The sequence below is a fragment of the Caretta caretta genome, chromosome 7 (assembly GCF_965140235.1).
Source record: "Caretta caretta isolate rCarCar2 chromosome 7, rCarCar1.hap1, whole genome shotgun sequence".
In the NCBI taxonomy this organism is placed as follows: Eukaryota; Metazoa; Chordata; order Testudines; family Cheloniidae; genus Caretta; species Caretta caretta.
This window is the reverse complement of record NC_134212.1, coordinates 7,504,664-7,527,486: the sequence shown is the minus strand read 5'-3', so window position 1 is coordinate 7,527,486 and position 22,823 is coordinate 7,504,664. Positions and strand designations below refer to the sequence as shown.

General features: G+C 44.9%; 1 protein-coding gene across 4 annotated transcripts in view; it reads left to right on the top strand.

The window, feature by feature from the left end:
* The window catches only part of LRIG1 (leucine rich repeats and immunoglobulin like domains 1), a 128,118-nt gene that overhangs the window by 90,848 nt on the left and 14,447 nt on the right, over window positions 1–22,823 (top strand). For all 4 annotated transcript variants that reach the window (XM_048859495.2, XM_048859492.2, XM_075130225.1 and 1 more), the window contains exons 4-10: window positions 330–467; window positions 1,601–1,744; window positions 5,188–5,331; window positions 6,975–7,118; window positions 11,424–11,567; window positions 16,316–16,396; window positions 22,244–22,315. In XM_048859495.2, the coding sequence (XP_048715452.2) occupies window positions 330–467; window positions 1,601–1,744; window positions 5,188–5,331; window positions 6,975–7,118; window positions 11,424–11,567; window positions 16,316–16,396; window positions 22,244–22,315 (867 nt within the window). The remainder of the gene's footprint in view (window positions 1–329; window positions 468–1,600; window positions 1,745–5,187; window positions 5,332–6,974; window positions 7,119–11,423; window positions 11,568–16,315; window positions 16,397–22,243; window positions 22,316–22,823) is intronic.

Genomic DNA, 22,823 nt, shown 5'->3' with positions numbered 1-22,823 from the left:
GGGATGGAAGGGATCCAGAATTGGGCCCAAATCTCTGGAAGGCGAATGCATCAGTGGACTCGGTAGTTATCGAAGAAAGTCTTGTACCAAAATAGAAAAAACTCCAAATGTTTGTGATTTATTACAATCTGACTAGCCAGAGAAACAGCAGGGAGCCAGTGTATGTATCTCTGACACTGGTTTCTGATTGGACCGTTGTTTCAGAAATACATTAAATACCAGTGTGGAAAGCCAACTGGCGACTGATGGAATCAATTGCTCTCTCTGGTTATATTTTTTTTTCTTTAAGGAAACTTGATTCTCTCCAATTCTCATCCTGTCTGTTTCAGGCATCACAACAGGATCCACAGCATTGAAGCAAGTCAACTGAAGCCTTACGTTGCCCTGGAAACATTGGACCTGAGTTCCAATGACATCACGGAAATACGAAGCGGCTGCTTTCCACAGGGACTTCCCATAAAGGAGCTGTAAGTTCTTCTTGTTCAGAACAGCATTAGTCGAGTTACCGCAGAAAAAAGGAGGCCTTTAAAATTGCCTTTAAAAAAGGGTTGCTAACAAACATTTCAAATAGAGCATTATAACTGTGGGTTCTAAATGCAACAGTGAATTAAAACTCAGCCAGTTCTGTCTGTCCCCTTGCCTCCCACCCCCACCAGCCTTGTCTTTTTGTTATCGGATGTATCTGTGAATAATGCAGGGACGTCATTTTGCCAGTTGCACTGGGAGCGGTGTACGGTGACAGAGAAAGGCACGTGTGCCCTTCAGGTACGGGCATCCTGCATTGCTACGGAAACCTGAAGCCAAAACAACTATCCAGAGCAGGGACAGCTCTTCCATAATGGGAACCCTAGAAACATGAGGCTGGAAGAGAGGGTGTCTAGTCCGCCCCTAGGCTGAGGCAGGATTAAGCATACCTAGCCTAGACCATCCCAGACAGGGGTTTGTGTACCTTGAGGTCTGTGCCTTGCTTCTGAAATCAGACACGTGCAGCTGGGGAAAAGTGGCTGTTTTCCTTGTGATCACATATTCACATTAAAATGGACGTTGGGTAACCCTTGTTTTTAAAGCCATACATACCAGCGGTCAGTGGGAGCCAAACGAGCTCCCCTTGAGCCATGCAGGAAAAATACAACATAATCCTAACGTGTATGGGGTCAGTGATATATGTTATGTGTTTTCTAGAAGGCGCAGAATAACCACAGGTTCTGCTCATAAGCCAGGCTTGTGCATAAGGAGTGTGTATGCTGTGGGTTTGGTCTCACTCCTCTGTCTGGAGGCCATCAATTTTTGGAACCATCAGAATGAGGTGACAGCAATGGCCCCTGTATGCCGTGGGTCTGACAATGAGCCCCCCGACTGTCTCCTTCATTGGAGTAGCTGGTGCCAAGCATCTCTGAAGGGGCACTCAGCACCTTCCATTGCTAGGTGCTGGCAATGTGTTCTGAGAAAGCGTGTTTGTTTTTATTTGTCCCCAAACCTGCTCAGTTCCAATGTAATGTGTCTAATTTCACCAGCCCGTTTGAAGACCAAGCAAAGGCTGATAACTAACAACGAAGTCCTCTGACACAACCGTTACGTTTTCTGTGCTGATTTATTACAGCAACCTGGGGAGCAACAGAATCAGCACCCTGGAGCCTGGTGCTTTTGATAGTCTGTCACGGTCCCTGCTAACACTTCGACTGAGTAAAAACAGGATCACCCTGCTTCCTGTTAAGGCATTCAAGTTACCCAGGCTAACACAACTGTGAGTAGAAATGTGCACCTTAATTAAGGTTAACCAAACTTTATGGAGACAAAATTTCCCTGAGGACATACACACCAAATGCAACCCTTCCTCACCCTACATCTATAAAACTTGGAATAAGCTATATTTAATAGTCCTATGGCGACACCTAATAAAACAAATTAGGAGAGTGCGGGGGTGGGGTGTTTTGTGTGTGTTTGTCCGTCTTGTACCTATTACTTATTTAGGTCACTCTTTTTAGATGAAAAAAATGTAACTGATGAGCTTCTCAGCTATTTACAGTATCAAATAGATCTGTTTCCCTTACAGCAGCTGATAAAAAAAAATTTTTGGTTGGGGAAAAAATGTGTTTTGCAAGTGGGCAGAAAGAGCTGAATGACAGCGTTATGTTTTCGAGACCACACAGGTATCTTTATGCGGCAATAAAAATGCAACGAAGGAAGGTCGTTAAACTGTGCAGTGATATTTGAGTAGACAAAAGAGTACTTTTGATGAGCTAACACACACGTTGCTATTGTTTTGGCTGCAGTACAGCGTGAGCTATGTAGGCAGAGATCTACATGTGCATCTATAAGTGTGCCTTATATGTAAATAGTCAATCTAAGAGTTCAGCTTTTCCCCTTTACAGGCCGGATCAGATGGTATGATGGGATAGCCTAATTTTGGCAATTAATTGATCTTTGTCTATTAGTGGTAATTCTGCCCAGTGGCCTGTGATGGGATATTAAATGGGGTGGGATCTGAGTTACTACAGAGAATTCTTTCCTGGGTGTCTGGCTGGTGAATCTTGCCCACGTGCTCAGGGTTTCAGCTGATCGCCATATTTGGGGTCGGGAAGGATTTTCCTCCAGGGCAGATTGGCAGAGGCCCTGGGGGTTTTTCGCCTTCCTCTGCAGCATGGGGCATGGGTCACTTGCTGGAGGATTCTGTTCACCTTCAAGTCTTTAAACCATGGTTTGAGGACTTCAGTAGCTCAGACATAGGTCAGGGGTTTGTTTCAGGAGTGGGTGGGTTAGATTCTGTGGCCTGCGTTATGCAGGAGGTCAGACTAGAAGATCATAATGGTCCCTTCTGACCTTAAAGTCTATGACTCTATCTAAAGCCCGCTGCAGTCTTTTCACTGAGTTTGGTGGGCTTAGGATCAAGCTCTGTTTGCACAAAAGACCATAGAGAAGATTGAAACCAGTACCTCTAAATGGCAAACCATCACCACCCCATTAAGTAAACCCAAAGCGCCCAGAACAGTTTTGTTCAAGCTTTAGTCATGGTCAGTGGATATCGAAGGTCAGGGGAGGGTAAGCTTCCCCATACCCAGGCCATGTTCTTGCCCATGCTCTGCCCTGAGGCCCTGCTCTTACTCCCCCTGTCACCTGAAGCTGGCAGGTGGTCTGGAGCTCGGGGCTCAGGCTAGGGGCAGCCTGGGGCAACTTGGACTGGCCTGGGGGTGGGGTCGGCCGGAGAGGCTGGGGCAACTCGGGCTGGCCAGGGGGTCAGGCATCTTGAGGCAGCTGGGGCAGGCCAGCCAGAGCTCTAGCCATGGGGTGGAGGGGCTTAGAACTCCAGCAGGCGGGGGGGGGGGGTAGCTGGGGGACTAGCCTCCCTGAAGTGGGGGTTCTGCCACCGCCCGGGCTTCAGTTAAAAACTACTCCTACGACCCAGCCACATTCTGCTTGTCCCTTGGGAAGCTTGCTTATGAGATGCTTGACTGCGTACATCCATGGGTGTAAATTTTCCATTGGATGCATACAGGATTCACGTTTCCTTCAGCATTGAACATCTACCAGGAGGTTTTGAAGAAGCTATTTAGGAGCAAGTTTCATGGAGAGTCAGTGGTATTTGAGCTCCTAAGCCCCTTAGGAGGAAGGTTTTCAGATGAGTCTAATTTTCCCTCGTATGGATATAGGAGTGAACATCTACCCATGTAGAACTGCATGCAAAGGGGCATTGATGGGGCGGCCAGAGTTTTAGAATTAATCCTGTTTAACTTTTCAGGTGAAGTATGGCTGAGTAGGATCGCTAGCAATGCTGCAGAGCAGGAAGTGGCAAGCTTGAAATAGTCGTGCTCAGAAAGGGTGTGAGAATAGCATTAAAACTGAGTTTTAATCCCCCCAAATCGGAAAGCAGCTGCTTCTGCCGCTCCTCCCCTGCCAACCCGCCCCCCCCCCCCCCCCCCGTGTATTGCCCATGTTGCTACCTTGGCTCCCACTGGGAAGTGGAGAAGGCACCTCCATCGGGTTGGTTTTGCACCCCAGCAAGCTGGTGTCCAGGTAACTGCTGTACACACACAATGTAGGCATTGCATAGGCATTTTTGCAGGTAGGCTTGAGTGTACTATGAAAGTTTGACCTTCCTGTTTAAATCTATACACCATGCTGGATGAAATCCTCCCCCTATTGAAGTCAATGGGAGTTTTGCCACTGACTTTAGTGGGGCTGGCATTTCACCCTGGTGCCTAGATCTAACTCATGGCATGATTTGTAACTACCTGTTCTAATGCCCTTGGTATAGGTTAAGTCAAGTCACCCAGTATATTCACGTATTATTGGTGAATATAGTGCACAGAAATAACTGGCTTTCCTAAGTTTTATTTAAACTTTCCTTAGTTTAAAAAAATGCTTAATAAAGCAAACATTTTGGAGGTCTCATCGGATACCTCTTGTTTCTTTATTGATTACTTTCTTAATATAGGGAAAAAAAGGCTAAATTTGTCAAGGAAACTGAAGGGGTTATCCTTCCAAACTAGTAATAAAATTTACATCTGGGGTCACACTTGACATATGTTTGTCAGAGTAAATTTTTACTGGCCCGTTACAAGCCACAAGCCTTTATAAACAGAGGTTTGTAAGGATGTAATGCTGATCCCTAACTGTATGGGTTTGAATGGTGCTTCTGCATTGGAACAGATGAATTGTGAAGATTGAACTCAATTGATAAAAAGTATAAATGGCTTATCCGAAAACTATATGGGGGAGGGGATTACTAATCTACATCCATTTTACTTATTGCCCTATATTGGAGTTTCCTCAGGGCTAGGGTGACCAGACGTCCCGTTTTTAAAGAGACAGTCTGGTTTTTGGTCTTTTTCTTATATAGGTGCCTATTACCCCTCCACCCCATCCCGTTTTTTCACCGTTGCTATCTGGTCACCCTACTCCGGGCTTAAATTCAGCTGGAGCAGAACTGAAGCCTCAAGCCCCCAATGGTTGGGGGGTCCGGGAAACACTCTGAGAATTTAAGCTCTGAGTTTGCTCAAGAAGGAGTTTGTTTAAGAGAGAATGGGCCCCGCTGATTTTCCTGGCCCGTTTCCGATACTCTTCTGCTCTCTCATGGGAACAGTTCATGGAGAAGTTGTCGGCATTCCTCCGCCCCATTGTGTGTCACGCAGATGATTGCATGACAAAGGACTGGGACTTAATACATTTCCACGGTGTTGATGATTTCAGGGAGTTAAACCGCAATCGCATCCGCCTGATTGAAGGCCTGACGTTCCATGGGTTGGACAGCTTAGATGTTCTGAAGCTGCAGCGCAATGACATAAGCAAACTGACCGATGGGGCCTTCTGGGGTCTGGCCAAGATGCAAGTTCTGTAAGTTGGGGGAAAGATTTATTTTCTACTTCTCCCGTGACCTCCTCCTTTCCCCCACAGTTCTTCCAGGGACTGGTGGGCACTCTTGACATATGACCTGCCGTCACACAATGGCCGGTGGAGGATTTCTGTGCTCTGAGATCTTCGGTTCGGCCTCTCATCCACTAGATACCCAGTCTCTGCTCTGCTTTGTCACCTCCACACTGCTTTACTTGAGGCGATAGTAAAAGGAAGGGAAGGTGTAAAGGTGTAATGCCTTTCCTGGTGCCTCTCTCTGTGCCATGCATGCACTGGATTGCTGCCATATGTAATCCTTCTTCCCCTTTCTCCAGCAACCTGTTTCCCTGTGTCAGTGTATTGAGTTTGGCTGCCTATGCTTGACTGGTGGTTCTGACCAGATTACACTAGTTGAAAGGATTACTGTTTCCAGGTAAATTTCCATTGCTCTCGTCTCTTGGATGCTGCCCTCATTTAGTGTCCTGAGAAACACCACCTGCTATGCGGAGATATGACACCAATATATCCTACACTGCTTAGAATATGGTCCCAGAGATCCCTGGCTTCTGAATGCTGCCAGCCAGACGTTCAGTACACATCCTCGGGAAGGGATTATTTCAGAGACATCATATATATTTGTGTGCAGACTAAAGCCCTGATCCTGCAGTGTGCCTCTCGGGACCCCATTGACTTCAAAGGGGCTCTGCATGGGGACACACCCATGTGCCTCACATTGTAGGATCTCCTTGCATTACCACTGTGATTAGGCAACCATCCATGGAATTGACTTGGAGTGGAAGCTGGACAGAAGGATTTAACAACAGTCTCTCTCCACCTCCACAGCATGGTCAACTAGAGCTCTTCTAGTAAGATTTCAAATCGACCATCTATGTCTTATGTACAAGGTAGAATCCTCTTGAAATATGTCTGTATTCTTTAGAAATCTTTAGGAAACATTGCAAGGCCTTTCCAGCATAAGTGACATTCACAGTTCAAATACCCTTTTATTCCCAAACCCTTTTCAATTCCCCGACCCCTCCCCCCTCCACCCCAAACCCAAATCCTAACCCAACATAGTGTTGATCTCCAAAAGGGAGATGTGCCAGAAACTCCATGAGATCCAGTAAACTTTGCTGTTGGTTTTACATGGAAGGCACTCAAATGCTGTGATGGTGAGCAGCAGTATAAAACCCTAAAATAGATAAACAGCAATGCCAGAGACTTCTTAAAGCTTGTTGATACACAGTGATTAGCTTTGTCCAATTCTTTAGGGGAATATAAAAGAGTTTGGGCAATACCATTTAGCCTTTGTTGCAACAGGGCTCTGGGAACTAACTCCTGGTTTGGCATTGGGAGAAGGCGTGGAGTGTGCATGGGAGGCAGTTTTCACATCTGAACAAAGGATGATTAAATAGCTCCATATTTTTTTTCTCCTGCGTGTCCTTGTATTTGCATGCTCAGCATGCGGCCGTGCACAGATGCGTGCATGTGTGGGTGTGTGTTGAGAGGTACAGAACTGGATTTAAAAGAAAAGTGAAGATTTTATAGAAAGTTTCCCAGCTCTTTTTGGAAGTCCTCAACTTCATCAAAATGAGACTGGTGCTGCCTCATGGATAGTCTGTCATTTATCCTGCTTGTCTTCATAGGCACCTGGAGTATAACAGCCTGACACAAGTGAACAGCGGCTCCCTCTACGGCCTCTCATCTCTCCACCAACTTCACCTCAGTAACAACTTGATATCCTACATCAACCCCGAGAGCTGGAAGTTCTGTCAGAAGCTGCATGAGCTGTAAGTTGCTTCCTGATAGTCATAATGACCTTGTTAGTTATTATGATACCTGCTCGAAAGGTGTTTGTGCTGGGCATAAGGAATAGATCCTGCTAAAAACAAATACGGTCGTTTACAGGGACTAAAAGGCAGACTGAGGTCATAGTTTGTGGCTCCTTTTAGGTTATCTAGTTGCAAGACTTGTGTTCTCTTGCACTGAATAAACTGTACAGCTCAGAGGAAACTTTGCGTGATTAGTCTGTATTTTACAGTTGACATAATAAATAATCACATTTAAACCACCTAATATCTGGCTACCTCAAAAGCAATGAGTGAAGTGTTTTACTCTTGTCCCTTCTGTTTGTACATGACTCTTACTATAGGGCTCATCTGTTGGAAGGTAAACACGTTGGCCTCATTCTCCTGAGATTCCCAGCTGTGAACATTTCATTTACGATCTCTTCGATAAATAAAAATGTATGCGGCCTCAGGGGAGAGATGTCGGCATCTCTGTCACTGCTAATGTTCAGATGAAGGAGAAACATTTAGGATGCTTGCAATATTGACAGGACTAGCAGTCACCCCCTAAACATGCTTAGCTGTCTGGTTAGAAAACACAATATAGATTTGTTTTTAAAAGAAAAACGTGACAAGTTCAGTTTTATTATGGAAATGTAGCTCCTGCTTTCAGATTCATCCTGCTTGGAGATTCATAGATTCCAAGGCCAGAAGGGACCATTGTGATCATCTAGCCTGACCTCCTATATAACACAGGCCAGAGAACTGCCCCCAGAATAATTCCTAGAGCAGATCTTCTCAAGCTAAACATTTTTAGGAGTTCCCCCTTCCATTGAGAAAGATACTAGATCTCAAATTCAGAAATGTTTTGATGATGAGAGAAGAAATATTGTCTGGAGAAAATGTTCATGAACAATTCATCTAATTTATCAGACGTGTCTGAGACTGGCTGCTCTGAAAGGTACTTCCTCCTGCAGCGATACACTCAGCATGTAGCCTGATAACTGCAGGCTAGCTGCCATAAAGAGCTATGTTTGATATTTCACTAGCTCAGGATGGCGCTAAGAACTTTCCCACACTTCAGTGATGAGGCTCAGTGGCCTACTCGGTGAGTCAGCACATTGCCTCACCCACGTCCTGCTCAAACCTAAAGAATCAAAGGGAAGAAAGTCTTCATTCTCTGGACATTTCTGTGGAAGGGTAGCTCTAACTGGGCAGAATGGCCAAATATGGAGTCACAGAGGGTATTGATCCTGCACTAAGGAGAACACTATTGTCAGCCAAGTCATAGATCTGGAAAGAGATTAAGAAAATGATCAGTGGCCTACATTGTTGTTGAGGAAAAGGTGCCAGGCCATTAAGACATGCTCGGTCTGAATGGGATTGGTTCTGAAAGTGGGGGAAACCATATTTGGTTTAGTTTTGTAAGGTGGCCACTTGGATGTTAGCACACACCTTTGCAATATATTACAGGGTTTTGCAGACATAGCTTCAGGCCTTACTGGAAGAGTCCCATTCAGATTTTGTTTGTTATTGTTAAAGCTTTTGATTTTCAGGTATCAGAGAACGTTTTCTGTCTACATTTTTGTAGACTCACCCGAAACCATGAGCTTTTATGGGAGGGAAGGGTAGTATGATGCCAATAAAAGGTTGTGTGTGTTTGTCTCCATCTTCTGGTTGGGAGGAAATATAGCCCAAGCATTTGGACTGGTTTAGAAGATGTCAAAGAAAGGAAAACTTATGCCACCATGGAGGTGTCTTAAATGCTTGATTGTGCCTGCAAATCAGGTACATGGACCTCTATATAGTGGAATACACCCCCAATTTCAGGCATAATATGCTGGTATAAATACACCAAATAAAAAGGGGGAGCTAGACTGGACCTTTTTAAAAAAAAAACAAAAACAAACGAAGCCCATTATCCACGGTTTGATTTCATGGGAATGAAACGTCATGGAAAATGTAACTCACTCAAATGTAGATCAGAGATAAAACTTCTGGCTGTCTAACAGGGTACCATGTACTCCTTTTGGTTTCCTTATTATCATCTCTCTCTCTGCTCCACACGCCCAGCTTGCCACCAGCCAAGAAGAGCTCTTTAGCTAGGCTGTTCCAAAATACCATGCTGCAGAAGCAGAATGCTAGCAGTTTCTCACTGGGAGAGTGATGGAAATGTAGGGCAAGCAGTGCAGACCTGCCTACTTCTCTCCGAACCTGGTTAATGTAAAGTACTGAGGAAGAAATGGGCCGTTTTGTAAATCAGCCTTTTCTTTGAGCGGGAGGCTGAGGTATGAGCATGCTGAAGACCAGGTGCCGAGCATCTGAAACTCTCCAGCTGATTGCACCATACCCACAGATATTCTAAAGCTTGCTGCTGTCCATCTTCAAGTGACATCAGGAAAAATTGAAGGGAACATACCTTTACTGGTCGTAGCAGAAACCCTTCTGGGTAATATCCAAGGGAACTGTTTTTTTCCCTAGCCAGGTTTAGGATTACTTTCTAGCAGTGGGTTTTTGTGTGTGTGTCAAGGGGAGGGTTAAGCCAAATTCTTTAATCACAGGTGAGGACATAATTTTGATCAGTTGCCAGTTCTTCATAACTAACACTACAGCTTCTTTAGAAACTAAAGTATGTTGTCCTATGCCTTTTTGAAATTCATTAATCTCTGCTGAATTTCTTCCAACGCCTTTCTGCTCACACATTCAAAAGGCAGACTGCTCATTTGCCAAGTAAATGACACTTGCGGTGCTTAAGAATATATGTCTGTTTTGACTTAGGTTTTGGCTTGTGCAGTGACTCTCATGTGTGCCCTAGACACATTTTTAAGTGGGCTGGTTAGAGGCAGGGCTAAACGAGGAATCTGGAGGTTTGAAGAGAGTTGAGAGATTGTTTTCATCACCTATATTACAAAGGGCTTCAGTATTTGGCCAGAGCAAAATGGGTGAGATTTTCAAAGGTGCCTAAGTGACTTAGGATCACAAGTTCCAGTGACTTCCATGGAGTCTTGAACTCCTGAGTCACCCACCCTGTGGGGCAACTTTCCTTCTCAGCTTGGGTCGATGCCAAACCTTTAGGGGGAGGAAATGTACACTACTTGTGCACCCCCACCCCAATGCTGGGCCTTATTTAGTCACCAGGGCAACTTAGAGCAGCCCAGAGGCTACTCTGATGTGTACCCAACTGCCAGCAGTCCCAAAGGGCCACTCCAGCAACTGAGAGTAACCCGAGCCCAGGGGAAATCTGACTACAACCAGCCATGCACTCTGCTCCCTGGGCTAGTTAGTAAGTGATGGCTTTGCCTGTGCTATACCAGAGTATTCCCCTCACCAGGACAGTCCTTGATTGGCCCGTTGTCACAGCCCCTTTGCAGTAGCAGTGCTGTGGTCCTGGGGGCAATGCTGTAGCATTCCCCTATAAGGGTAGGGCTATTCATTGCCTGAGGAGTTGGTGATTGCTAGCAGCATTCCCTACTTTTCCTCCGGTTGGCTGGTCCAAGGAGCCTCCTCGTCTCTCTTGCACTGCCTGCGTGTTAGCTTTTCTTAGTACCAGCTACAAAATGGCACGGGAGCAGTATTATAAAAAAGCCAGACAGAGCACATGCAATGGGAAAAGGATGGATGAAAGCCCTCCAGTGTTAGTCACTGCAGTTAGTCATCTCCAGTATGCTTTGCAGTCTGAGATAAAAGGGCAGAGGGACTGGAGGAGGGCTGGTGACCTTTACTTTGCACAAAGGGGGAATATGAAAATGTGCATTGCTACATCGTGCAGTTGCTTTGGCCTGCACTTTCGACTGGCGTTGAGACACCCACACCTAGCTGTCTGGGGCTCCCCTTGCAGAAGTGCGTGAAGATGCAACAGCCAGGGCCAGGCAAAGAATCTGCATCGATTTTAGAATCCTCCTTTCTGAAGGTGCCAGCATCTTGCAGCCTCAAAGTGAGGAGGGAAGGGTGATTGTCTCCACTCTTATCCCTTTGAGTCTAGCTGCGAGGCGAGATTGGGCCCAACCGGGGTTGATGCTGATGGCTGTGTGTCATAGAATCATAACCAGAGATTGACTTATACACTTAGTGCCACCTGATCTGCCCCTTACTGTTATGCTCCGGGAGATCATCCCCTCTCCCCTTGGTGATATTTGCAAACTGCTCGCCTGATTTTCTCCTAACTAACCTGTTCTGCCTCCCTACAGTAACTGTTTTATAGGAGCTGCAGGGGAGGCATAGATGTGCTTGGAGACAACAGGGATATTGTGGAGTGGCTCAGGCAATGCCAGCCAGAGTGATTGGATTTCTGTTTGGTTTTCTCTTTAGAATATTGTCCTATAACAACCTAACCAGACTGGATGAGGGGAGCTTGGCAGACTTGGGAGGGCTGCATCTGCTGCGACTCAGCCACAATTCCATCAACCATATCGCAGAGGGAGCTTTCAAAGGACTCAAAAACCTGCGTGTTCTGTAAGTTACCTGGCACACACACACACGCGCGCACGCACGTGTGCCCGAACTGCCAACCCTGCTCCCCTGACTAACACAGGAAATAATTTTTTCTGTAAACCAAATCTCCCTCTGCACTTTTGTGTGGATTTTTATATAGCATTCTTCCTTGCTTTACAGTTGTACGTTCTCCTAAGTGTTCCTGTGCGCTGTTAAGCAGCTGTTGTGTTTCACCCCAGAAGTGGCTGTATTTCAACGTTGAGGAGGGAAGGGATCCCTTTATCGTTAGTTCCTGGACTAGTGAATGTTGTGTCAGATCCTAGCCTGAAAGGAGCTTTAAAAGTGCAGAGTAAAATTATTAGTATTCAGAATTAGTTGACAGCTCTGCACTTGGATAAGATGAATTTCTTTGCTGGTCAGGGGGGCAAAATTTTTCATGAGTGGGCTATTTTAGATTCATTGTTTTTGTGGTTCCCCTTTCAGATTTAGGCCTGGCAGAGCAGAATGTGCTGAGCTAAACGCATTGTTGAAAGCCCTGATCTCTGAACCCTTCTTCAGCTCTAACGGCAGCATTTTCCATACTGTCTTTTTGAGTTCGATGGGGCTGTGCATCTGGTTCAGCGTTAGTTGAAGCACCTCATAAAAGGACTGAATCTTAAGACACCAGTTTAGGTTCCACTGTAAATCCAATTACACGTGAAGAAGAATCTTTCCATCGCCCAAGCATTTTTACATGCTTTCCTTTCCCCCTTTTATTAACCAATACATGTAATATAAAATCTATCCTAAAATAACACTGAAAGCCTGACTGACTGGCAAAGCCAATGAGGTTCAGTCTGGGCTAGAGAGATGACGGCTTGCTGACATGGAGAAGAACCGTACACAAAGCTGCACTGAGCCTTGGGCCCAGACAATAAGACTGACAGGACAATGGATACTGCAAGTGACATGCTTACTAGTCTGCATGAGATGGAGAAGAATTTGAGGATGGCAGCCTGCATTTCTTATGAGTCCCAATCCCATTAAAGTCACTGGGAATCTTCCCTGTGACTTCCGTGGGAGCAGACTTGGGCCCGATGTTGTGGGGACAAGGGGGCCCCTTTTTGGTTATGAAACTTTGGGTCGATTTGACTCCCTATCTGTAACGCAAGCGGAAAAAAAAAATCAACTGCCATGTTATAAAGAGAGAGCTTCAAAGTGCCCTGGCAGACCATGGGAAATGATCCTTCCAGTCATTGTTCTGTCCTGTTTAGCTGATGACATATGTTTCAGGGAGTATTCCTGCAAGTTGACCAGACAAGGGAAGAACAAAGTCTCTATGGCATCGAACAATGTGGCATTGGAAAAGAGCAGTCTGGCCCTGATCCTCAGGCTGGTGTAAATGGATTCAACATCCTAGTTTCCTGGATTTTAAGGCCAGTCAGGACCATTAGATCCTCTAGTCTGACCAGCAGGAGAGTGAGTTTGTGTGTGGGGGGGCGGAGGGTGAGAAAACTTGGGTTTGTGCTGGAAATGGTCCAACTTGATGATCACTTTAGATAAGCTATTACCAGCAGGACAGTGGGGTGGGAGGAGGTATTGTTTCACGGTCTCTGTGTGTATATAATGTCTTCTGCAGTTTCATGGTATGCATCCGATGAAGTGAACTGTAGCTCACGAAAGCTCATGCTCAAATAAATTGGTTAGTCTCTAAGGTGCCACAAGTACTCCTTTTCTTTTAGTCTGACCTCCCGCATGATAAGAGCCATAGAATGTCACCGCTGTCCAGTAACTTGTCGGACTAAAGCGTATCTACCAGAAAGGCAGCTAGTCTTGAGAGGAAGAACCCACCACGTCCCTGGACAGCTTGTTCCAGTGTCCTCAGGGCAGCTCCTTCCGTTTGCACCGGCCGAGGATCTGGCCCACACGGTTCTTTCATCTGAGCTGCGATGAAATCCCTCAGACAAGTTTAACAGCTCAGCCTTCAAGGCCAGTTGTGCTCACTGGATTTTTATTCTGGTTTTGAAAAAGAAATACAGCGTGGTACTTTTTTATTCCCCTTCACTGAGCCCCATTGTGCTTCGATTAATGAAAAGGACATCAGAACAGAGAAGCTTTCCCTTCCCCGCTTACTGTACTGGACACATTTATTCCTTCATTGAGTTTCACACGGGCGGAAGTGACTGAAAAGTGATTCTTTTTTATTCTTTTTCTTTTTTAAGCCTAAGCCTTTCAACCACTGGCATTCAGAGAGGGCCTTCTCCCAGGCAGCTGTCAGTGCAGGGACTAAAGGCTTCCAAAGAAAAAGCAGGGGAGCGGGAATGGGTAGATCTGTGCCCTTTGCAGCAAATGCAGAGCCTCTTTTGTGTCCAGTGCAAGGGGGGAGAGAGTGAGCTCTAATTGAATAAAGAGGAAGGCTGTTGGGTCCTGCACCTGGTGAAAAAGACCCGAGCATGCTTTAATTATGGCCTATTGTTGACGAGCCTTTGGTGGGTGTGAAACTGCTGAAATGTGGAGCTATTCAAACAGAGGTCAGGCCTGGGGACCTCACAGCATAATGATTAACAAGGCAGCAAGCATTCAGGCTCAGCCAGCCAGAAACAATAGGAAATTGGCAACAGGGGCTGGGAGAGAAGAGGAGTTGAATACAAAGAGAGCTAGGCCAGAATACCCTGCTCTCTATTTTTCTGTCCATTTGAAAAAAAACACCACATTCACCCCCCACCCCCCTTAACACTAAGCCTTTCAGCTTCCTTTAGGAGAACAAGCCCAGTGACAAGCCAAGCTATTTTCTTTTCGCTTTTTAAGAAAACACCCGGTGACACTCACTCAATAAAAGTATGTGCCAGGGATCTCAAACATTCTCAACACCTCCCCTCCTGTCTCCTCTCATACTGTGAAGAGGCCAGAAGGCTAGTGGTCCCAAGTACAGTGGCAGGGTTGGATGGGGTGGAATTGGCCTCAGGACAAATCTCCAGGAATAGAAGGTTTATTCATGTGTCCCAGAAAAGAGAACCTAAGTTGCAAGCAGGCGGGTTAGTTGATGTACAGTGTGAAACTGGCAGGAATTAAAACATGTGGCCCCTAAGACGTGAAACGTTTATAATCCAATTTATGGAACACTGTCCTCCCAACATCCTGAAATGCATCATGGCAAGTCTTCCAGACCCTGCCTCTCTTCTCACTTGTCTCTCCCCAACTGCCACCACAGTATTGTTTGTGCCCACACCCTACTGCACTGTTATTCTGCCATCCACTTGGCATGGTTCTAGCCACACATCTTGCTGACAGCCACCATGACGCTGCCTGGGTCGGTGTCGCACTGAGATATGGGACACGTGTCTGGTAATGGCGTCAGCTGAGAAATGGGCATTGTGTCCGTGGGCCATTTCTTTTCACAACTTCAGTTCATGTTGAAAAGCCCAAGAAATCATTGCTAGCAACAGAGACTGCTGTTAATTTGGGTACCTGTGGCAAAAAATCAGTCCTGGCCTGGCTGAGGAAGTCTTGGTACGGAGCTATGTGCACTTCATGGGATTCTTCTGTTCTCATATCATGTGTTAATGTGTAACACACCAAAAAAAAAAAAAAACCACAAAAACAAAAAAAAACATTGAAACTCTTGCTGTTCTAATAGTCTTTTAAGGTTCAAAGAAAATAATGAATTTGTGGGGGACGGGGGTTGTTTTCTGTTTTTCTTTTTTTGCTTTTCCTGTGATGTTAAAAGGCCTAAAAGTATTTTTATTTTTATTTTATTTTTAAAAAGAACATTAGAAATTCTAAAGTTCTGTCTGCTGAAAGGCACTCTCCTACCTGGAGAATCAAGGGAGAGAGGGGAAAGGAATTTTAGTTAGACTCTTTAAAAATCTTTGATGGTTTTTGGTTTGCTTGTTGTCACTAAGATCCATGTAACTCCAGTAACTAATGAGCATTTTGAAAATTAAACTGGAAAAAGGCCCTCTTTATTCAGGAATAAGAATGACTGTATGGGGAGTTACAACAGTATAATTATGCCAGTATAGTTATGCTGCTAAATTTCTCTGTATAGACAAGACCTTAGACTGTGCAACTCATTGCCACAGGAAGTCGTTGAGGCCAAAAATTTAACAAGATTCAAAAAGGGACTGAACATTTACGTGGATGACAAGAATATCCGGCGTTACCACAGTAATTATAATTCTGGAAGGGATATTAAGGGATAATATAAATTCTGGAAGGACTTAAGCCAGTATATCTGACTATTAGACATCAGGATGAGATGAGACCTAATGTGGAGCACAGATTATCCCACATCTGTGTACTGTGCGATTCTTACACCTTCCTCCAAGGCATTTGGTGCTAGCCACTGTTTAAAATAATACTCAACTAAATGGACCTTGATCTGACAATTCTTATGACAATTCTTGTTTTGAAAGGCAGAACAAGCTTCTCTTTGTTTGAGGGGAACTTTCCCCCTCCAGGACTTCTTCATACAGCATAAAGAATTAGAAAAGGGCATAAACCCAGATTTTAAAAATCCACTGCAGGTCACGTTTAATGTGGCGAACGGGATCAGATTGGAAAGCATCAGTTACTTTCCTTAGTGCAAGAAAAGTCATGCAAAAGTAGTTGGCTCTGCTCAAACAAAGTCTGCTCAGCTGCAGTGCTAGGCTTACTGATAACACTGATGTATGGCAAGGACAAAATGGGAAGCTCTTGGTAAGCTGTTCCCAAACTTTTTCCTTTAGTTCTTTAATGGCGAGCCCAGGACTGAGAAATTGATTGTGAGTTTTCTTTTGTCTTCTCCCCAGGGACCTGGACCATAACGAGATTTCAGGCACAATAGAAGATACCAATGGGGCTTTTACAGGCCTTGAAAACCTAAGCAAGCTGTGAGTAGCCAAGCTTTAGAAGTTTTGTTGAGCTCCTTACATGAAGGGGGTACGGGTGAGTGGGGAGAGTTTCTTATGTGGACTTTGGGAACGGGAAAAGCTGAAGAAAGTGTGAGACATGACAGCCCCCAGACTCACTAAATGGTAGTAAACGCCATTCCTAGGAGCACATGTTTTCGTTTCATAGAGCCCCATGCCGTTAGAGCAGTTTAATATTCACTCACTCAATGGTGGTAGAAACTAGCTTGTGGATTTGTTCTCGGTCAGATTTCGCACACTTCAGTTGCACTTCGTCCACAGAACTCAAGGGAAAAAGCTTCCTTTCACAAAATCACTGAGTGATGCTCAACCTCTAATGAAAACGCGATAATAAACCAGAGAAAATCTCAGGGTTATGCTTAATATATCTTACACTTCACAGTTCAAGTGAATTGGACAAACATCTGTCTCTTAAGGGTTTTTTTTTTTTTTTCAGGATATGACCCACTATGACAGTTTCATTAGTGATGCAGTCTTTGTGCAGTTTTATGATCTTGTGATTTTATGATTACTTTTTAGAGCTCATATGAGTGGTACTGATGCGCATCTGTATTGGGCCAGAACTGTCAAAGGGATAAAAAGAAAACTGATTCTGTTTGAGAGGAATGTGCAAGAAAATATATATTGCAGATATTTGTAGATGGCTTCAGCTTTGCAGATATTCAGCCCACTGTTGATTTCTGAATTGCTCAGTGTCCGAGCTGCTCGTTAGATTGTTCGTTTTCCCTTTTGGAGGGATTGCATGGAGAAGGATATTTGAAATCAGCTATCTATAATCGATCCTGTCGGGCAAGTTTCTGACCAATTCTGACTAATTGGGAGTCTCTTTTAATTATTATTTCTTGCCTCTGTTTGAGTTTTCACCTCCTTCATCACTGTCTCTGATGCTGATATGCCAGGGGTGCACGGTATGATGGCAGGTGGCTGGTATGAATCTCAGCAGGCGGTGCATTGTCACTCTGTCATTAGAGCTATTTGGGAGAGTGGCTTCAGTGAAGTGGTCGGGACCTAAGATGGGGTTGGAGAAGAGGGACTTGCCATCGTGGGTATAGAAGGACATAGATCAATTTAAAGGAGAAGGGGAGGCGGGGTAGTTGGAGATGCAGGTGGGGGAGGATGGGGAAAGACCAGAGTGTAGAATGAACCAGATGGTGAGGGCGGGGTGGAGAACAGGAGTGAGGGAGATTAGGAGGCGGGGAATATTGGTTAGAGATGGAGAAGGGCAGACAGAAAATTCAGTCACTGGAGAAAGCATGGAGGAGGTGCCACTGGTGGGTGCGGGAACTTCTTGGCTGGTCTTGTTGATAGTTTCCTTTTATCTGAAGAAGCTGGTGAGGTCCTATGTGTGGTAGGAAGCACGTGGGGACAGTGGGAAAGTTCAAGGAGGGAGTCAAAGGGTAGATTTTAGCAGATGGGATTGTGGACAAGGGAGTAGATGAGAGTGGGAAGGCTGCACGCTTGGCAGGGAAGACGGTAGAATGGTAGGAACAGAGAATAGCCCTGTAGTGGAGGAAGTCTTTATGGTCGGTGGGCTTCCTTCAGAGGCACCGGCACAGGAGCTGGGGTAAAGCAGCAGCTGCTGGGGATGTGGGTGTCAGGGGTTAGGGGATAAGAAAGGCTAAGGCCTGAAAAGGGGCCAAAGGAGTCAGAGCGGAAGAAGGGAGGGGAGTGGAGGGAGTCACAGCCGAGGGGCTATGGCAAAGAAGTCATGTGAATGTTGCTGGACTGGGGGTTACATATGGGTGAAGGGTTGGACAGATTATTGGGTCTCTGCTTGGATTATCCATTTTGCCTTAAAATGTAAGGTTGGAAACACGCTCGTAATGTTCAGATAATCTAGCTGCCTTTCTTGAGGCATTTTGGTCACATTCGGCCTTTCAACTCAAAAGGGCCTAATTTCGTTCATCATCACTCAAGCCAGGAGTTTGAATTTTGTCTCGGGGCTTCAATTAAGTGCCATTGCTACTTCCAAACTTTTTTTTTTTTTTTTTTTTTTTAAATACCAGCCTGTGTGCTAAGTGTTGAACTGTCTGGTATAGGGCCCCCGTGTTTTAACCGTCATTAGCATACAAAAAAATAAATGGCACTTCAGAGGAAACCTTCCAATGAATTAATAATCACAGCTCTGTGGAGATTGCCTTAAAAGCTGCTCCCCTTTGATCTGGCATGGATTAGTCTCTGAAAGGATTTAGCCATGAGTGTTGTTCAGCATAATGAAGGTGTTAAACTGGGAGTGGGGGAGGCCAGTCATTGTAGCCTTTCCTGAATTATAGATGAAGCTCTCCAGAATGGAGAAGGCAGGCCTAAATTAAAACATTGCCTCAGAAAAGGGAGCTGAGAACCACTGAAGCATAGAAAGCATCAGTGGAGTCACTGGGGAGCCACCAGTTCCCTAATTATTCAAGCTGCTAGATTTAACCGTTTTTGATGGCTCACTCACTTAAAGACCTTCGTGCAGGTGCAAAGCTGGCAAAGGGGGAAAATGCTACTTTCTAATGAACTGCTTGTGCACAGTGTCATTATACTACTTTAATTGCAGTGTGGAGGTACTGTTGCCAACTCGCTTGACAGTGGGAGAGCATTTCTTCACTTGCAGCAAGCTGGCTGATTTGCATGCCACAGTGCTTCCATTCCAAAATACCAGATCCCTTTGAAGATGGTCGCTGGTTTTATAATCATTTCATAATCAGAAAAATGGTTATCTAGGGTCTGTGAGGAAATAGGAATATGTATTTAAATGAGAGTTGGCAGGAGTGTACACCAGCTTCTTATTACAACTTTTCTATGTATTTCTCATGTACGTGGCTATACAGAATAGTTGCATACATGTGTATACCCAGTTAGATGCGCATACAATAGTTGCATATAAACAGCACGCGCACATATACACTATATATGTAAAGGTGGGTAAAAATCTCCACCTGAGATTTTTGAGGATCAAGATTCACTATAAATGGTGAGCAGGATTGACCTAAGGGGTAAACCTCATTCTGAACACTAACGTCTAAATACTGATGGACTGTTCCTAATCCAAGGAGCTCAGTAAAGATTACAAAATATTTTCACCAAATAGGAACATCTGAAAAGTGGCTTGCAAATGAGTGTGCCTTTTATCAGCCACTAGGGACAGCCTATGGCAGCTGTCTTTATTCTTCTAATAAAAATTAAAAAAAAGACAATCTAGGGAATGGCCTCAAACTCTCTGAAGATGCAACTATGGTTTTATGGTAAACTAATTTTGACCATAAAGGGTGTGTATGTGTTTGTGTGTTTCCTTGTGGAAGATGGGAATTAACTTTGCCAGAAATCTAAGTTTTGGTTCTGCTTTGTAGTTGTACGTGTTGTACAGAGAAAGACTAAGAACTGTAATTGGTTTCCCATTAAACATGTGACACAGAAATTTACCATGAAAACTGGATGACAGTAGCCAACTCTTGCTGGCGTGCCTGTAGTGGAAAAGAATTATGGGATATCTCACGCAAGAGGAGACAAGATTACTCATTGTTGGGGCCCTGGAAGGGGGATGGCTTGAGCTAGTGAACTGAGGAGGTGCGTGGTTTGGAGGGTAACATAGTTTTGGCTAGTTGTGTGTAGTTTTCCCTTTTTTAATCGTTGTAAACTATAATTAGCTGCATTTGCTCTGTAAGGATGATATTCACAGACTTTAAGGCCTGAAAGAACTATTGTGATCATCCAGTCTGACCTCCTGCATATCGCAGACCACAGAACCTCACCCACCCACTCCTGTGATAGACCCCTAGCCTCTGGCTGAGCTACTGAAGGCTTCAAATCATGATTTAAAGACTTCACGTTACAAAGATATTCCACCAAATTACTCTAGTTCAAACCAGCAAGTAATCCGTGCCCCATGCCGCAGCAAAAGCAACCCCTCCCTCCCCCCCTCCAGGGTCTCTGCCAGTCTGATCCAGGGAGAAATTCCTTCCTGACCCCAAATATGCTTATCAGTTAGACCCTGAGCATGTTGGCAAGACCCAGTAGCCGGACACCAGGGAAAGAATTCACTGTAGTAACTCAGAGCCCTCCCCATCGAGTGTCCCATCACTGGTCATTGAAGATAGCAGTCATATTGGCTACATGCCATTGAAGGCAATCTTATCATACCATCCCCTCCATAAACTTCTCAAACTCAGTTTTGAAACCAGTTAGATTTTTTGTGCCTTGGAAGGCTGTTCCAGAACTTCATTCCTCTGATGGTTAGAAATTTCATCTGATTTCAAGCTCAAACTAGTTGATGGACAGTTGATACCCATTTGTTCTTGTGCCAGCGTTGGCCCTTAACTTAAATAACTCCTCTCCCTCCCTGGTATTTATCACTCTGAAGTATAGAGAGCAATCATATCTCCTATCAGCTCTCATCTGGTATGACTGATGTGGTTAGGTCCTATGATGGTGTCCCTTGAATAGATATGTGGACAGAGTTAGCAACAGGGTTTGTTGCAGGGATTGGTTCCTGGGTTAGTGTTTTTGTTGTGTTGTGTGTAGTTGCTGGTGAGTATTTGCTTCAGGTTGGGGGGCTGTCTGTAAGCGAGGACTGGCCTGTCTCCCAAGGTCTATGAGAGTGAGGGATCGTTTTCCAGGATAGGTTGTAGATCGTTGATGATGTGCTTGAGAGGTTTTAGCTGGGGGCAGTACATGATGGCCAGTGGTGGTCTGTTATTTTCCTTGTGGGGCCTGTCCTGTAGTAGGTGATTTCTGGATACCCGTCTGGCTCTGTCAATCTGTTTCCTCACTTCCCCAGGTGGGTATTGTAGTTGTCAGAACGCTTGATAGAGATCCTGTAGGTGTTTGTCTCTGTCTGAGGGATTGGAGCAAATGCGGTTGTATCGCAGAGCTTGGCTGTAGACAATGGATCGTGTGATGTGGTCTGGATGAAAGCTGGAGGCATGTAGGAAAGTATAGCGGTCAGTAGGTTTCCGGTATAGGGTGGTGTTTATGTGACCATTGCTTATTTGCACTGTAGTGTCCAGGAAGCGGATCTCTTGTGTGGACTGGACCAGGCTGAGGTTGATGGTGGGGTGGAAATTGTTGATATCCTACTGATAATTGCCAATTGTGAATATTTATAGAAAATTGGTACTTTGTAAATATCAGATTGTGCTGTGAGCATCATAATTGGCAGTGTTCTGCAAAGAACACAAATCCTGTCCTGCTTATTAGCACCGAATGTTGATCTACAGGAAGGCTGATCGTCCCTGGAAGTTTGAAAACATACTCATTGTCCCTTTGGACAGGGCTCACCAAGTGATGTTCTGTTCAGGACCCTGTTGTGTTAGGCACTTTACAAACACACATAAAGAGACCTGACCCCTTTAAAGATCTTGCAGTTCCTGTATGTGTGCTGAAGTTCAGCTTGTCCTATAGGACAAACAGCAGTGAATAAATTATTTCTCTTCTACTAAAGGTCAGAAGTGGAAGGTGTTGCAGCAATAGTCCAGTACCTTGTTAATCTGGCATTGCACTTAATTCTGTCCACAACCAGCCCATCGCAGAATACAAGGGACCTTCTGTTACTCAACAAGCCAATTTCCAAGTACCATCGCAGACCTGCCTCTTGATGTGATAGGGCGCATTCCGTTTCATACTGTCATCACTATTAAATTGTAATACAGATAAAAGTATTTAATTTCAGGAGGGGAAGAAGTGCACGCTTCAGCCCCTTAATCTCTGTGCAGTTCAGATTTCCACTGCCTTATACTGGACACTTTATCAGATACAGTCACGCTAATTGTGTTTTTTCTTTTGCCTTTTCTTTCTGTTTATCTGGCACTGGATGTTTGGAAACTGCAGAACTCTGTTTGGAAACAAGATCAAGTCAGTGGCCAAGAAAGCGTTCTCAGGCCTGGAGGCCCTGGAGCACCTGTGAGTAACCCACCATCCTTTGCCGTTTGGAACGAGGCCTGCCAAAAATGGCTGAGGAGGTCTGCTAGCAATTTAATAGCGTCTTTGTAAACTGAGAAGCCAGTCCATTTGTGGGGGCCAGCTGCTTCCTTCTCATTATAAGTCAGCTTCAACTTTGGCCTTTCTTTGTGCCAGGAACAAAGTTACAGAACATATGGCAAATTTGCATGCCCTTAATTTTTTGATTTGTATTGGGATAAATATCTCCTTGACTCATAACACGGTTACCCTGCAGGCTGTTTGCAGCGAAGCCATGTTTCAGACCTGGCCATCGCTCCCCCACTCAGCATTCCTCCAAAGTCCGTGACGAGACATGTTGAAAATGACGAGCTTCTGATACAGAAACAAAACCTCTCATTCAGTGTAACCACTTTTCAAGCTGTTTGCAGGAAACCAGTTTGGCTATAGCTAAGCAGTTCTTCTCGTCTCCTCCCAGGGCCGATGCCTCTAGCAGTGATTCATCCTTAGT